Genomic DNA, 17,400 nt, shown 5'->3' with positions numbered 1-17,400 from the left:
TTCTAGCCCTGTGCTGAGACTTCACAGGGGTGTGATAGCCCCCCTATTTTGGCAGATATTACTGAGCCACAGTACCTGGCTGACAGGCCATCTTTGACTTGATGGGCTACAGGTTGCATAGGCATGTCCCTGAGCCAGTTACATAGAAGGAATCTGAAATACAGTATGGTTCTCTCAGATTTTCTCCAGGTTTATAGACCCAACTATGATCTTTCAGATTTGCTCTAAATTGTGCTCAGTGTGGTGACTCTAGTCCACAAGTATCGCTGAGAAGAAACCCATGAGTGATTGACGGCAGTTGGTTTTTGTAAACCACTCCCCCACCTCAAAAGTACCCTCACATTTTGGTGATTTGGTGTTGCACTCCTTTGAGAAAAGGTGGCTTTCACAAAGGAGTGGGTGTCAGGGCAGTGGTGGTGTAGACAGAGGAATGAGTCACCACCTTTGCCAAAGTAACCATCCGAGCATGGAGGTGGTAGTGGCTTGTAAACATCTTTGCTCCCTAGGGATGGGATCCGTCGGCTGGTGCTGGGTCGAAAGCATTCTGTCAACCTAACAAGCTGGTAACGATTTGAGTTTGTTCTTTGTTTGCAAGCCGCTGCTGTTACCAATCCATTTCCCCCTCCTCTAATGATGTTAATATCGATATTTTGAAACGAAGTATCAATGTTTTGAAAGGAGATATCAATCAATTGAAGGAAACATCAATAAAAATATTAATATTTTAGACATGTTTTTTAAATAAATTGGCATGGAAAATCACTACATAAGAAGATCTGACCTGCAGCTATAGCAAATTAATGGAAACTTTGGTACCAAATCTGAATTGGGGGGAATTCTAGCACGTCTGTAGTGCTTCCCAGTGCCTAAATATTCCAAACAAAGCGCTATGAGGAGAGACTGAAAGAACTGGGCATGTTTAGCCTGGATGAGGGGAGATATGATGGCACTCTTCAAGTACATGAAAGGTTGTCATACAGAGGAGGGCCGGGATCTCTTCTCGATCATCCCAGAGTGCAGGACACAAAATAATGGGCTCAAGTTGCAGGAAGCCAGATTTCGACTGGACATCAGGAAAAACTTCCTACCTGTTAGAGCCATACAACAATGGAACCAATGACCTAGAGAGGTAGTGGGCTCTCCGACACTGGAGGCATTCAACAGGCAGCTGGACAGCCATCTGTCGGGAATGCCTTGATTTGGATTCCTGCATTGAGCAGGGGGTTGGACTTGATGGCCTTATAGGCCCCTTCCAACTCTACTATTCTATGATTCTATGAATAAGCAAGCAATGCCAATCCTCCTTCATTATTACAGTTGCATATAGTATTTATTTAATTTTTGGATTGCATACCCTGTTCTTTCTAGTTGCGGGAGAAAACACACATCTATGCTGTGAGAAAAGGCACACACATTCACAATGTGATCTCTGATTGGCTGGAATCCTGCAGTGCAGAAGAGAAGGGCAATGACCAAGACAAGGTGGATAGACAGAAAAAGTCAACCAAGAAATTTTAAATGGGGCTTTCTCTAGTCCTTGAAAGCCCACTTTTTGTGTGAAAAATTGGGTGCTGCACTATCTAGAACATGAGTGAGGAACCTTTCCTGGTTGGTGAACTGGTGATCTTCCCCCAACCTCTGTGGGTCATTTTGGCAGGTGGGCTTGGCAGCCTATCTGTCAATCGCCTGACATCACCATGACAGCCGGTAAAGAATTACCCTTTGCTTGAACGGTTAGAAATTAAAGTGCACAGGGCAAAGGCACAGATGTTTGTCAGCTGGTGGTGTCTGCAAACCCCACTAGGGCAACAGGACTTCCCCCTCTTGGCAGGGAGCTACAGTTTCACCTGCCCTACAGCTGATGTCATATATGATGTCAGATGCAGGGTAAGGTGTGCGTGGCTAGGAAAAATGACTGTGCAGGCCAAATGAGGACTTATGTTGGGACAAATTGGGCTTGCTTGCTGGATGTTCCCTAACACTGTCCTACAGGGTAGCTTTATATGCGTTAGTAATGAAAAACATACAAGTTACTTTTTTGACCCAAAACAGTGTTGATTGCTGAGGGGATTTTTTAAAATTTAAATGATTTGGAAAACTTTTGAGTTGTATCCAATGTAGAGCTAAGTCAGGGTCCCTTTAGCGCAAGGATTACTGCTAGCACAATGGAACTTCCCCTGATGCCCCCCAAATCTGTTCTAGGGGTTCCTAGGGGGAGGGGAAAGTCCCATTGTGCAAGTGGAAATCCTTGCGCTGATGAGACAAATTAGTTGAATACCGCCCTTTACAATTGTAAGTTTTGATAGTTTGTAGTTCTGAAAGTTATTACAATTTAACTTACTCTACAATTGTCTTGCCTTTTGATGATTTACACTGTAATGGCCACTAGCAACAGCCAATAAAAAAACTGACTGACTCACAACCCCTAGCAATGGCAGCTCAGTCATGGGACCATTCCCTCTTTGGGAAACAAAGAAACAAAAACCCAGTTCTCTGTCTCCAGCCACAGTCCAGAAGCAACAGATCCCTGACCATTTCACTTTCAGGGATTTCATCCAGCATTGCACAGGCACACCAGTGAGAACTCATCTGGCGTATGCACACCCTTCCTTGTTCTCCTTGTCTGAAACATGTTTTCCAGGTTCCTGGTGTCTCTAGTACATCAAGGGGGAAATGCTGCGGGGTGGTGATCTATTATGCACGAGGGTGCTTGCCAGTAAGGGCAGCGGCAATGGCTGGGCTGCCTGGGGGCTGAGAGAGAGGCTGCGGCAGCCTTTGATCTCCCTTGGCCAAATTCATGCATCAGTTCTGGAGGATTCACAGAGGAGAACTGGTAGATGTGGAGGGGAGAATGGATGAAGAGATACTTCCTGCCCCCACAGGTGGTATCACAGGGCATAGCAAATAGAACCAGGAGTTGAGATACTTGTTTCCCCCCAGAAAGTTAAATAGGGTATGACAGAGCTATTGTTGTTTTCGGGGGAGATGCTCTATTCTGCCTTATTCCATTGGTCAAAGAGGTGCTGCAGGTTGCCAGAGTGCTCCCAAACCTGTGAAATTTGTTTGGCCAGGGAAAACAGCTGGAAAAACTAAATGAGTCGAACAGGGTTGAGGGAGGAATAGTTAACACAGTTTTCTCAAAGGTGGGTGGCTTGATCCCTTGTGCCATGCATGCTGACAGGAGAAATAAGGGAAACACAGGAAGGTGTCTTATACAGAGTCTGACCAATTGGTCCATCTAGCTTAGTTCTGAATACATGGACTGGCAGCAGCTCTCCAGAGTTTCCAGCAGGAGTCTTTTCCCAGCCCTAGCTGGAGACTGAGCTTAGGATATTCTGTATCCAAACCAGATGCTGTCACTAAGGTACAAGTAGCTTTTTTCCTCCAGGCAAACATAACATTGTCTGAAAGTTTACAGATGTTATGTTACGGTTTAGTTCTAGGCCGCCTTTTGGCCAAAAAGGCCCCCAAGGAGGCTTACACACAAATAGAAAAACACAAATACAAAATATAAATAAAAACAATACAATTTACAAAAAATCAAGCTAATACAATCCTAGCATTTCTAAAAAGCAACAACAGCTAACCAAAAGCATTCATCTTCCTGGTAAAGGGCAGTCCCCAGAAAAATGTCACTGAGAGCAGGGGTGAGGGGGCAAAGCAGGTGGAAACGCTTGCCCCTTAACGGTCCCAGCACAGTCTCATCCCTGCAGCAGCACGACTCAGCCTGCAGCTCCTCTTGATAAGGCCCAGGCAGAGGGGTGGGGCAAGGCAGGTGGAAAAACTTGCCCCTGATGGTCCCAGCACAGATCTGGCATCCGGTTGCAATAACAAGTTTGTTAAGAAGCAGAATCCAAAATATCTAACTGGAGAATATAAAATGGATTCTAAGATCCATTCTGGACACATGTAAAGAAAGCAAGACCTACTATGGGTAGGCTTTTTCAATATGTCCCGTGGCCTCTGATCCAGCAAGGAAGCAGTGACAAAATCCCCTAGTTATATTGCTGGCTTCATGGCATGTAAAGCAGTGGCCTGGAGGCCCACAGGTCCAATTATATTAGCTCCACCTTGCCAGCTATTTTGGAATAAGCCCAAGAGATCTTGGCTGTTTCTGGGATGCCCCTTCCCAGTTTGGCACTCTGGATTCTGGCCAGGGAAACTGGGCCAGGACAGAAGTTGGTTCATCTTACTTGTATGAAACTTTCATAACACAGTGAACTGTTACAGTCAAGGGTGAGGATGAGCTGGACACAGACTGGAGAGAGACAAGTTCAAATTCAACCCTGAGGAGCACACATTCATTGCATGGCTTTGTTAGGTTTGCAAATTACTATTTCCTAATTAAATTAACAGTGGCATGCAAAAGTTTAACTATAGTATTGACTTACTTCTGGAAACCCCAGCTCAAGGAGCAGTGTATGCTAAGGAGTGCCTTCAAATTTGGAACCAAGAATTTTGAAAAAAACAGTGGAGCCTGGTCCATTAGGGTGAATGGACCATTTCCCCAGTGACCTCAGTCTTCTGCCAGCCTGACCTCGCCTGCCTGCCTTCTTACAATCAGTCACCAGCTGTCACCTTCCTCCTCTTTAGTCCCAGTGACCTCGCTCATAGAACTCATCAAGGAAGATGTAAAGCTCATCATGAACAAAGTTAGGGACAACACCAGAATTAGTTCCCTCTGCTTGTCATTGGCCCTGGCTCTGCCTACGCTTGCCCCCCTTGCTTTCCGCTCTACAGGTCCCAGTGGGTAGCAGCCACCACTGAGAACAACAATTGCAATGAATCTTCTAAACGGAATGAACTAAGCAATTTTATTCATGCTGCTTCACCTGTTCTGCTTCTCTTTATCTGGGAAGAGATGGCAGAGGCAAAAACAGAGCACTCTGGTCCCATCTCTGAAGCCCTGCCCTGCCCTCCACCTGACTCCTGTATGTATGACACTGTCATCAGGTACATCTGCCAAGACAGGTGCTTGATGGGGATTTTATGTGAGCAGTAACCCCACTGTGCATGGTTGGCATCTGATGGGAACTGCATGGCCTCAGGGGCCCCACTGTTGCTGAAACCCTAAAACAGTGCACTGCTGGGGCCATTAGTGGTTGGTGGTTGGTGCTCACTTGCCTACCCAACTTTGAGTGTCACTTAGGGATGTGCTAGAATCTCACCCAATTCAGATTTGGTACTGAGTTTTCCATTAATTTGCTTATTCTCTATCATTGTGGATTGGATTTTTATGTAGCAATATTCTGCAGTTATTTTCAAAAACGGGTTGTTTTTAAAAAAATCTGCCTCTAATATATCAATATTAAGGATAATCTTATTGCTATTTCCTTTCCTTTATCAACTTTCATTTATCAAGATTTCCTTTCCTGTATCAACATTTCCTTTCAAAACATCAATATTTCCTTTCAAATATATTAATATTAATATTTTTTGCAAGGGAAAAAACCCAGATCGGTAAAAGCAGCGGCTTGTGGACAAAGAGCGAACTCAAATCGATACCAGCCTGTTAGGTCAATGGAATGCGTTTGAAGAGGCACCTGCCAACAGATCCCATCCCTAACATCACTGCTGGTTCCTGAGAGCAAGAGGGAAGAGGTACAGGGCGCTCAGCATGGTGCAGCACAGAGGCAGGAGCAATGCCCTACCTGTGCCACCCTACTGACCCGTCCTGGGTGGGGCCTGCTGCTTCCTGCTGGATGGGCTGCAATGGTGAAGAGGATGAGAAGCAGAAGATGCCACTCACCTTCTCTCTTTGGGCCCATTGCCATCATGGGGTGTCAAGGGATGGAGAGATCTGCCAATTTCAGTTTCACTCAGTTTCTAATTTTTCCAATCTTAAATTCAGTTCTCCATATTTCTGCAACAATTTGCAATCTTTCTTTTTTAAAAAAATCCTCATGAAAATTCTTCAGCATTTTCATGCAAAATCCTCCTAGTAAAATACCTATTTTTTGTCTGCAGTTTTGATTAATGTATGCATTTTTGCAAGCAATATTCCCTAACATAAACTTTTGCATGCTATTTTCATAAATATTTGCATTTTTATGCACACTTTACTGCAGTATATGCATTTTGGTACAAATTTGTTGGCTGGAAGACTGAATCGCAAAATTTGGAGAAGTGCAAATTTTGAAGGACAGCTGTGTTTCAAGGTGGAAACACACTCACCGTTCTGCCGGTTCCAGTGCTTCTCTACCTCTCTCTCCTGAAAATGGGGCACATGACACTAATCAAACCCTGCTCCTTTTTATTGTAAAACCTGGCGGGAACAGCTTGAGTGCTTTATTTTTTAAAATTAACTTCAAAGAGATTTCGCAACTGATTGGCAGATCAACTCATTCCCCCTCCAGGTGCGGCCAATGGAAACGCTTTGATCTGGCAGCTAGTGTGTTCACAGTGCCAGTTTGTGTGTTGGTTTAGAAGTATCAATTAGGTCATTTCTCAGTAAAAGGAAGTTAACGTTCACCCCACCCCTAGTGATGCCCACCAGAGCACAGGATGCAAAGGGACCAGGCAGGTGGGGACAACTCCTCTGAGTCAACAGTGGTGGATAGAAGCAGCAGCCACAGGAGCGTGAGGTGCCTGTAGTTGGCGCTATGCGAAGGTGAGTGCATTACCTGAGTGGGAATACAGGTGCCTCCTTCATTCTCTCCTCACACTTCACATTTTAAGGGGGTCCAATGAGGACATCTTATCCTGGACTCCCCTCCTCACAGTTCCTAAGGGTTCCTGATGCCCACTTCCATGCCTACTTTTGCACCATTAAAAGTCACTGAATTCTGTGCCTAAGCACTCCTTCTATCCCTCTTAATCAAAAAGCATTTCTAGCATATGGTGCTCCTTGTTTTTCCCTGCTCCTGAGCATCCCTCCTCTCCCCCTGCCCCCACTCTCTTCCTGGATGCACACGCTGCAGATAACCAAATATTGCAATTTCCCCCATGCAGACAAGCACACAAGGACAGGCTTTCTCACTAAGTATGACTCATCTCCCAAACAGCTGCTGCTTGGTTCCGTCCCCCTCGCGACGATGTAGCCCCAGAGAGAGAGAGAGAGAGAGAGAGAGAGGCTACAATGAATGCTCCTCAAATTCAGCAGAGATGGAACATAAGGAGAGTCCTGGGGAGTGGCTTCTTTAGGCTAGCATTCAGTTTCCAATGGCACTTTAGCTCACCTCTGGGAATCTGTAGCTTTAGGTGCAGAGAGTTCCTCTCTACCCCTGAAAGGGGAGATCTGGCTGCCTGCTCTGGGAAACAGAATGTTGTGACTAGATCAACCTTAAGCACCATACACACCATGCATTTAAAGCACACCTCACCCACCCCCAAGAATCCTGGGACATGTAGTTTGTTAAGGGTGCTGGGAATTGTAGTTTTTTTGGGGGGTAAACTACAATTCCTAGGATTCATTTTTTGGGGGAATTGTAGTTTACCCCCCAAAAAAACTACAATTCCTAGGATTCTTTTTTTGGGGGGGAATGTTTTTTTAAATGTATGGTGTTTATGAAATCTGATCCAGAAAGATAAGGTACCTATACAGACTTTAAAAATTGGCACATATGGCACAGGCATACCCCACTTTAACATACGCAATGGGACCGGAGCGTGTATGTAAAGTGAAAATGTACTTAAAGTGAAGCAATTGTCTATGTATGTACTGCACCGCAATCGCCACTAGATGGCAGCGGTGTCATGCCATTAAGCGTCCGTTATTGCAAAGCGCGTACGTTAAAGTGGGGTATGGTGGAGTATGGAGCATGTACATTATAGCGAGGCGACTTTAAGTGAAGTGACTTTTAGCGGGGTATGCCTGTATAGCATTGGACCCTTGTTAACTTTGCTTCTTGACCCTTTGCTCTGTGATCCCTCACAGGCAAAATGTAAGACTGTAAGCTCTTTGGGAGCAGTGGCCTCTGTGTGTGTGTGTGTGTGTGTGTGTGTGTGTGCAAAGGAACCAGAACTCCCATCAGCTCCAGGCAGCATGGCTGCTTTGGACTACAACTCCCATCAGCCCCAGCCAGCATGGGCATTATGGGAGTTATAGTTCAAAACATCTGGATTACATCAGCTTGGGGAAGGCTGCCCCAGAGAAAGGAAAATCCACCCTGCTCCACTCCACACCAAGTTCTTGATAGAAGGGAAAGCAAATAGAATATCCAACTAGTGATCCGGACTATAAACCGAATTCCATAGTTTAACAATGAGCTGTGTAAATAATTACTTTATTTTGTCTGTCCTGAATCTTCCTAACATTCAGATTCATTTGGATGGCTCTGGGCTCTAGTTTTATGAGAGAGTAGGTCACCGAATCAAACTTGAAATATTGCAAAAGAGCAGATGATGTGGGAAGAAAAATAAGGTGGGAAGGCACTGGAAAATCAAATCAGGACTGCAATTACTATTAACCAACTGTGTGTAGACACATAATTAGAATTGAAACCACCACACCCATGAGAAAATATGTAAAGAAAATCCTCCCAGTATGAATTCAGAAATAAAAATTAAATGGCTATTATCTAAGGGTTCAGTTGTGTCTAAATATTTTAAAACAAGGAAGAAATTATTACATCTGCTGAGTTAATGTTTAACATTATCTTATGTTTTCCTCAAGAGATTGATAAAGTTATTTTGGGGTGCTTACATGATACTATTAATATTATTTAGGGCCCAATCATGCCAAATTTAAACTTTTAAATCCCACTGATTTCAATAGAGATGCTTAAGCACATCTTTAAATTAAAGCTGGCCTGAAAGTTCTCAAGCAAGAAATGTCAGCCTAATGCTGGGAGGGAAAGGCAGCAAGGAAACTGCCTGCCCCTTTTCACCCCCATTGCAGCCATCATTGCCAGCTTACAGCAGCAGTGGCAAAAGGCAGCAAAAACCAGTGATGACATATAAGGTCATGACATAACATTGCCTGGTAGCCACTACTACCTGGAGGTGAGGTTCACAGCCTCCATCTGGTTCCCAAAGGCCACTGAGATGCTTCTCCAGTCACTTTTGCAGCCTGAAAATGGGCGAACGTGTGGGTCTAGCCCTAGTTTAAATGTCTCCATTGAAATAAAAGAGAGGTTTACGGGTACTTTGGCTAGATTATGCCCCTGGTGTTTATTTTAAAGGCTCATCATAATCAAACTGTAATATCCAAATATTGGATATTTCAAAAAGGTAACTTTTTTGATTAAAATTTGGAAGATTTGGGCCAAATTTTGAAAACCCCTGCCTGTTTCCTTTTAGCTCTACAAAGAAGATGCATTAAATAAAAGTGGAAGATGACCAGATACAAACCCACAGTAAAAGCATCAAGGAGGCATGCTCCTCATGACAGAGGAAAGGGGGCATGATCTGTAGATGTGTTGCAAAGAAGTAACTTTTTTCACCTTGCTGAGCATCTGGGACTGCCCCACCAGGATCAACACGTTGGAGGCCAGAATGGAGACGCAAAAATTCAGAAGAATGATGGAGCGCTCTGACTTGATAAACCTGCAAGTTGTAAGATGAGGCAGATGCTTTGAGACACAGCTGGAGCTTGCATCTGGGTGCTAGTGCACTTGGACATTTAAACATCACAGAATTGCAATGGGAGGTGCTTTCCATGTGCTCATCACACAGCGCTCTTGTAACATTGGGTGTGGCCAATCACATGGATCTTTTCTAGAATCAGCAACACCTTCTCCCTGCCCCCTCCCCCTTTTATTGAGGGTGTAAATGCTAATATTACGGCCACTCCCATTTGGATGCAGGGTTTTAAATGTTGCACTAGTCTCATGGGATGAGCTCACAGAAAAGCACCGTCCACCACGGTGTTAGTGAAATGCTGAAAGGGTGCCCATTTGGGTAGTTCCCAAATTGCTGTGTCTCTCCCTCCCCAATCTTCAGAATCACTAATGCCAAAATGATTCATTATTCCATATATATGAGTGTACCAAAAGACAGGAAAGAAAAATATCACCCTTTTTGCTGCTCTACGGCTGAAACACATTTAATTCCCACGCAAATTTGTGCAAAAAGGTCAAATGTATATTTATCCAATGACTGGAGTTTTTTTTTGTTTTGTTTTACGATATCCCTTTTTATATATGTTGCTGAATATAGGGGCTTTGAAAAACTCGGGGGGAAGGGTAAAGTAATTCTTGTAACAACGTAATATTGCTTTCAAATTTGGCAACAAAATGTTTGCTTTATTATAATTGGTCCTCAAAATAAAATCTAAAAACAAAAAACAAAACAAGCATCTAAAGTCAAACTAATAAATGCCCCTAATTTCTGAGTTGTGCAAAATTTCATTTCAGCTCAAATCCAGAACACCATTCCCACCACCCACACCAAGCACTCCATTTGGGGGGCTGCCCAATGAAGTTTGGTTAACCAGAGTTAGCTCAAAGAGAAGTTCTCAGGCCCTCTTCTTGCCATGGCTGGTTGGGCCAACTTACCTCCAAAAGGCAGCATAGATCACCAAGAGGGTCAGCAAAGCCATACATGAAACAGCACAACCAATCATAAGTGGGACAGAGGGGGAACTGCTAGAGTCCATGGCCTACAAAAAAATGTGGAGGAGAGAGTGTGAGAGGTTGCAAAGTTGAGATGCTCTTTGGAAGCAGGCAGTGGCAGCTGGTGCCTCTTGGGACAGCCCAAACGACAGGTGGAGCTACAGCCAATCACAGGCAGAGCCAACTGGTTCTAGCTTTGTTGCCAACCTGCTGAGTCCTACAAGTGCAACGTTGAGACTAAGCAGGAGGAACTTGACATCTAGGGCCATTCCCTTGGCTGGCTATAAATAAGAAGGCAGGCAGGAGGGGGCTGACTAAGGGCAGAATGAGGTGCGGGGGCTGTGCCCCATTTGGGCTAATAGACAAGCCTCCACTGGCAGCAGGTCCTTAGTGGAGGAACTTCCCATTCAAGGGAAGAAGCTCCAGGGTTCTTCCAGATTGTCCCCTGTTTTGGGTGGGATTCAATCAGATTGTGCAAGTAAAGTTGAGTTTGGGCTCTTGTGCAACAAAGCCACTTCCCCCAAAACATATAGCGATTGGAAAATGCATTGGACGGCATGGGATAACATTCGCTCAATGCAACACCATCTAGGGATGGAAAGGTCTGTTAATTTTGCTTTTCTCAGTTTCTCCTTTTTCCAATCTAAAATTCAGGTCTCCATTTTGCAGCAATTGCAGCAATTTGTGATTTTTTTTTTTTAAAAAAACACCTCATGAAAATTCTCCAGCATTTTAGTGCAAATTTCTTCTATTAAACACATTTTTGTAGGCTATTTTGACTAATGTACACATTTTTGCAAGCCATTTCTTGTCATATAATGCATTTTGCATGTTATTTTCACTCATATTCATTTTTATACATACTTTCCCCTAATATATGCAAACATTGTTTGGTTGGCGAACTGCATCACAAAATTCAAAAATTCGTGCATTTCAAAGGATGGCTGTGTTTCAGTTCTCATTGTTTTGAAAAGTGTGAATTTGATAGATTTGGCTTCAGTGCGAACTGAATTGAAATTCTTGCCCATCCCTTACACTATCTACACTCTTTGCAAATAAATCAAAATGAAACACTAAATAAATAGCTGGCACTGTCTAAGCTCCCCACAAACAAATCAGGTCGAATGCTTGATAAACAGGTCATCTGGAAGTGGCTATAGATACAAAAGGAAACTATGCAGGCAATATAACATCCTCCTCCCTGGCCCCATCTGCAGTGGACATTTAAAGCAGGATCATATCACTTTAAACCAGCCTTTCCCAACCAGTGGGCCACCAGATGTTGTTGGACCACAATTCCCATCTTTCCTGACCATTGGCAATGCTGGCTGAGGCTGATGGGAGTTGTGGTCCAACAACATCTGGTGGCCCACTAGTTGGGAAAGGCTGCTTTAAACAGTCATGGCTTCCCCCGTTCCCCTAACAGAACTACAATTCTGCGCTGGGAGGAAGGGCGGAATATAAATCAAATCATAAATAAATAAATAAAATTCCCAGAATTCCCTGTAAAGAGGGATTAATTGTTAAATTGCTCTGGGAACTGTAGTTCTATGAGGGGAATAGAGGTCTCCTAACAACTCTCAGCACCCTTAGCAGTTCTCAGGTTTCCTTGGGGGAAGCCATGACTGCTTAAAGTGGTATGATACTGTTTTAGACCTATAGTGCAGATGGGGCCCTTGTGAGGAAGACAAACAGTGGCCCACCAACTGACTGGAAGGGGCAAAACTGGTTAGATTCAAGCTTTGACTGGTTAGATTCAAGATTTGGCTCCAAGATTCTTCCCATCCTATTTGATAAGAGCTCAAGGCTGACATATCATGCAGAGAGCACTATATAGATGCACCCCTTTTTAGTTTAGTGATGGTGCAAAGAATTCTGCTGGCCCTGACCCCCCAAACTACAATTTTTGCCCACTTCCCATTGGGGCACCTGGTTGGCCACTGTGAGAACAGGAAGCCTTTCTTATGTTCCAGGATTTGGTGTGGAGACAAGAGGCAGGGAACAATTATTATTAAGCCAGTTTATGCCTGATCTTTTTTTATGCTGAGGAGGTGTGGGAGAAATGGGACAGTTTGAGGGCTCCTTTAGCAGGTATGTGGCTTTTTCCTTCTCCAAAGCTCAGCCCCTTCCCTAACAAGCAGGAAGGATGCTGTCTCGGAATAATCACATTGGGAGCTTCCCCCTCTAGTTTTTCTGCTATGGCACATGATGTGTGTGTGTGTGTGTGTGTGTGTGTGTGTGTGAGAGAGAGAGAGAGAGAGAGAGAGAGAGAGAGAGAGAGAGAGAACCAGTTGCATTCCTCAAGGGTGGCTCTCCATCTCCTTGCCAATAGGGCATGCTTCTGGAATAGCAATGACCTAGCCTGGCTTAGGGAGGCATGAAAGAAGGACCGAGCGACTGTGAGCAAAGGATGCGTGTGAAGCTTCTCTCTGTCTGCCATCGTCAGCAGCAGTGGCAATGTAGGATTCACAAGCACGCCCCCAAAATGGTTGACCGTTTCCTCCTGGAACAGGCTCTCCTCCCTGTCTCTAAGTGTATTAATGCCTTGAAGACTTCCTAATAACCCTTGTAAATTTCAACAACCCTAGCAGCGAGCGTGTGCGTGTCGGGGGTGAGAAACACAGCCAAGAATAGATGTACATTATATACTGCAGTACTTAAAGGTATCTGAAAATGGGAAGAGTTCAGAAAGAAAGTGGGAGGGTGAAAACAATGGGAAGATGGTGGAAAGAGGAGAGCGGAGGAGGCAGACACTGAGTGAAGAAAAAGGGGACAGATATTGGGAGGAGGGGGAGAGAACAGTCACGGCTTAAAATTATTTTTTTTAAAAAAAATAGGGAAGAGTTGGGGACTCAAATCTTTCTGGACATAACTTCCTATGCCCTTGAAATACTTTCCCTTAAAATGGCAAATGTGTGGGAGGCTTGATCTCATTACTCACTAATGAAGAAGAAAGATATCCTGCACTCTGCACATGTATAGAAATGCTTTCCCAACTATTCACCTTCTCAGTTGGAGGCACCCCAATCCTGAAATGTTCTCCCCCTCAGAAATACACCTGATGCTGATAGTGTTGGCATTTTGGCACCAGGTTAAAACCTCTCTGTATGCCCAGGCATTTGGGTGCTGTAGTTGTTTGTTTTGACTGTAAAAAGATTTTAATCTGCACTATTTTACCTGCTCCTAACTGCTGGATTATTTTTGTTGTTTTAAATAATATTGCAGGGCAACCTAGGGTCACTTGATGAACAGTGGGTTAACATCTGCAACAAATAAATAATTACATAAATTTTAGGCATTTATAGTATGCCCTTTACTCAAGCCCCAGGGTGGCAACTGATACAATTAAAATCACATCAGTCCTTTTTTGTCTCCCATCCCAATCTGTTTAGCATTTTCCTCAACCTTTGCCAACATGGCGCCCTCCAGTTGTTTTAGACCACTACTCCCATCAGCCCCAATCCAAGACATCTGGAGGGCACCAGGTTGCCTGTGCTGACTGGGGCTGGTGGGAGTTGTAGTCCAAAACATTTGAAGGGCACCAGGTTGGTGATGGCTGATTTGGCCTGATGAAGAGTTCTAGAGAACTCAAAAACTTGCACACGATTTTGTGACATTTCCCATGACATGGACTCTGGGTTTTTTCTTATGGGCCTAAATGGCTACCTTTACTTTCCCCCTCCATTCTTTTTAAACTATTCTTTCACATTCCCTATGATCACCGAGAAGAGGTTGTGAAGCTGGAGACTCTGAGTGGGGTGTAACAGCAATGGAAAACGGCGGGCAAGGAGGAGTGGCAGACAATGTGAAGAAAAATACAGAATCCTGTGGTGGTTTGGGGAAAAGAGTAGTGAGAAAGGAGGAGGAGAACTTTCAACATCCAACTGCACAAGCTACTGCCCTCCATCACCTCTTAAGGCTGAACTGTCTCCTTTTTTGTTTGTCTTTCAGGGCGCAGATATCTCTGTGTTGTGTCACTTCATGCAAGCCCATCACTAGCAGGGGCCTAATGGTTGCCATAGAAACCTTATAGGTTCAGTTCAGGCTGCAAATATTTATTGTACGTCCGAGGTGAAATAGCTTCCCAAAATTCTCCATCCTATTTGTGGGTGGCAAGACAGTCTGTGTTTGTGTGAGTGATTTTGCAAAATATTCTTGGTCTGCTTGGTGTGCGTATGTCAGAATTCTCCAAATAACTGGGGGGAGCAGAAAATTTCAGGAAATTGTCTTCTGAGAAACTTCACCTCAGTAACTGAATAAAGCTGTATTGTTAGATGGACTGAGAGAGAAGGACTCGTAGGCGTCGAGCCCGTTACTGTCCTTCAATAATGTTCAATTATGTTCAGTTTGTTTTCTGAGAAATTTCAGCCCAGTTCTAGGTTTAAGCCTAGGTAAGAGGATGTATAAGCCAGAGGCCTTGTTTTCACAGCCGAGCCTATAAAAGGACCTCTTTAGGGACTAGAGGAAGGAAGAAAGGACACACAAAACCAAACACATTCCATTTCCCCCTCCCCACTTAAAGTGCCACTTTTTGTACTTTGGCTTGAACATGCCCTCAGAACATTTTCAGAACGGGGGGGGGGGTGGCAGCAGCAGCACAGGGGTGCATGTTTATTTGCAAAATGGAAAGAAAATGAAGCACTGTCGGCATAAGACAGGATGTTTCCCCACCATATGAACAAGTGTCTGGGCAGCGGCGTCTGGAGCTGGAGACTGTCCAGCTCACATGTCACACTTTTAGACCACCTCTGTAATCCTCATGACAACCCTTTAAGATAGGTCAGAATTATGATCCCCAAATAGCAAACCAGGAATTAAGATGTGAACCAGAAGACTTTCCTGCTCACTGCCCACACTTTCACACCTTAGAAGAGCTCACAAGAGAAAAGGTAGAGGTGGTAGATAAGAGTGAGTATAGGAGATTTGGGCAAGTGTGCAACAAAGGTGCTGATATGCACGTGCATGTGAGCATAACCACACTGCAGGGATGCGACCTTACAAACTCCTTCTGGGCCCAGACCAATAGTTTTTCTTTGGAAATTTCTGATCCCAAGGCAAGCAGTACCTCTCACAACACCCCCCCCCGGCCTCATTTCTTTCCTCACTCTTTCTCCAACACACACACAGAGCTGAAGGGTGCACTTTAGGGACACCTAGAGGCAGTTGGGTGTGTGATTCTGAAAGTCCAAAGTGGCATTTCACACCTGTCCCCCCATACTAAGTACCACAGGCCACAATCCAGGGGGGGTTTCCCCTGCGCTGCATTGAAGCTTGTGCCCTCTTGAGCTTCTCCTGCCCATCGCAACAGGGCTTCCACAGGAGAAGAGGCACTTTGGATTGTGCCCCACGGGCCACACAGCTGCCTTGACTTGTCCCTTGTCACCTCTAATGGCACCCATACTTTGTCTAGCTTGCCTTGCCTCGAGGGTGGGCTGCTTCTGCTGGTGGGAGGCAGCCTGCCTGCTCTCCCTTCCTCAGCCAACGGCACTTACCAAGTCTTTGGGCAGCTGAGCAATCACAGCGAAGGTGGAGAGCTGGCTGCACTGGCACTTGGTGTGAGCCGAGAGGGTTTCCACGGTCTGGCAGCTTTCGGTCTCCCAGTTTCCAGCGCCAACCTCTCTGATTGATGGAATGCGAAGGAGAGAGAGAGAGGGGAGAGAGATTTCAAATGATCAAACACTTACACAGCCCACATCCCTTTGGTGCACTGCCTGCATTAACCCTTTGCAGGGCATGGCCCTACTAATGCACCGGGTGCCTGTGTGTACAAGGCAGGCACGACGACGGTTCTGTCTGAGTTGTTTGCTTTATCTCCTAATCCTGACCCACTTGCTGGGGTGAAAAGTCTTCCCTCCCTCCCCATCCTCAGGCAGAGATCTCAACCCAACACCCCCCTCCTGCCCTCCACTCTGCTCCCAGCATAGCCCTATATTGCTTTCCTGGCAGCAAGATCAGGGGATGCTGTTTGTTTGCTGCTATTGCAGCAAGCATTGATCTAATTTGAAGGTTGATGCCTACAGGGATTTGGGAGACTGAGATGGGCATGGAGTCTCTGCACTATAAGGGCAGAGCGGGGGCAGGGGGGCGGCCAGGAAAGGCTCCTTTGGGGTTTACAGCTAGCTAGTTTTCTGGCTTGCTCAGCAAACAGCCAGCAGTTGATAGAGGCTGCTCTGGTGGTTTTATGTTTGGCAAGTTTGCACGACAAAAATAAAAGGTACCTCCTCCGAATTTAGAGGGGCCGCAGAGGCCTCTGAGGCCTAAGTGAACGCAGCTTATCAGGAATAGGTCATAGCCTCAAACCCTGCCAGTTCACAGTTCATTCTCCAATCTGCACCACAAGACAGTAGCCATGACTATCACATACAGGCATTTTTTTAAAAAAAAAATGTGTATGCATGCGGGAGTTTGATTTAAAAAGTGCAAAAAGAAATTAAACAGACACTCACTCTAGAACACAAAAGCCTTCAATGTGCATAGCTGATGCTGCAGCTACGCATCTGGACATTTGTTTAATGCCATCTATTAGGAATGGCATCCGTTGGCCATGTTCTTTGTCTGCTAGCGGCTGCTTTTACCAATGTTTTCTTTCCCTCACAAAAAATATTGATAATAATATTGATATTTTTGAAAGGAAATATACGTAATTTTAAAGGAAACACCAATATTTTAAAGGAAATATTGGTAAAGGAAATATCAATACAATTATCATTCTTAATATTGCTATTTTAGAGGTGGATTCTTTTAAAAAAAATCTGTTTTGGGAAATTGTGGAAAAATCGCTATATAAAAATCTGATCTGCAACTATAGAGAATAAGCAAATTAATGGAAAATTTAATACTAAATCTGAATTGGGCAGAATTCTAGCGCATCCCTGCCATCCATATTGCAATGCTTATCCCCATGACC

The 17,400-nt window shown here is 44.6% G+C and overlaps 1 protein-coding gene across 1 annotated transcript in view; it reads right to left on the bottom strand.

Moving 5' to 3' along the window:
* Nucleotides 1-17,400, bottom strand: part of ADGRB2 (adhesion G protein-coupled receptor B2) — a 258,463-nt gene that overhangs the window by 38,507 nt on the left and 202,556 nt on the right. Inside the window, 3 exon segments of the mRNA XM_061596282.1 lie at nt 9,384-9,486; nt 10,437-10,540; nt 15,986-16,112. Coding sequence (XP_061452266.1) covers nt 9,384-9,486; nt 10,437-10,540; nt 15,986-16,112 — 334 coding nt within the window.

The sequence above is a fragment of the Rhineura floridana genome, chromosome 15 (assembly GCF_030035675.1).
Source record: "Rhineura floridana isolate rRhiFlo1 chromosome 15, rRhiFlo1.hap2, whole genome shotgun sequence".
Lineage (NCBI taxonomy): Eukaryota > Metazoa > Chordata > Lepidosauria > Squamata > Rhineuridae > Rhineura > Rhineura floridana.
This window is presented reverse-complemented; position numbering and strand designations above follow the sequence as displayed.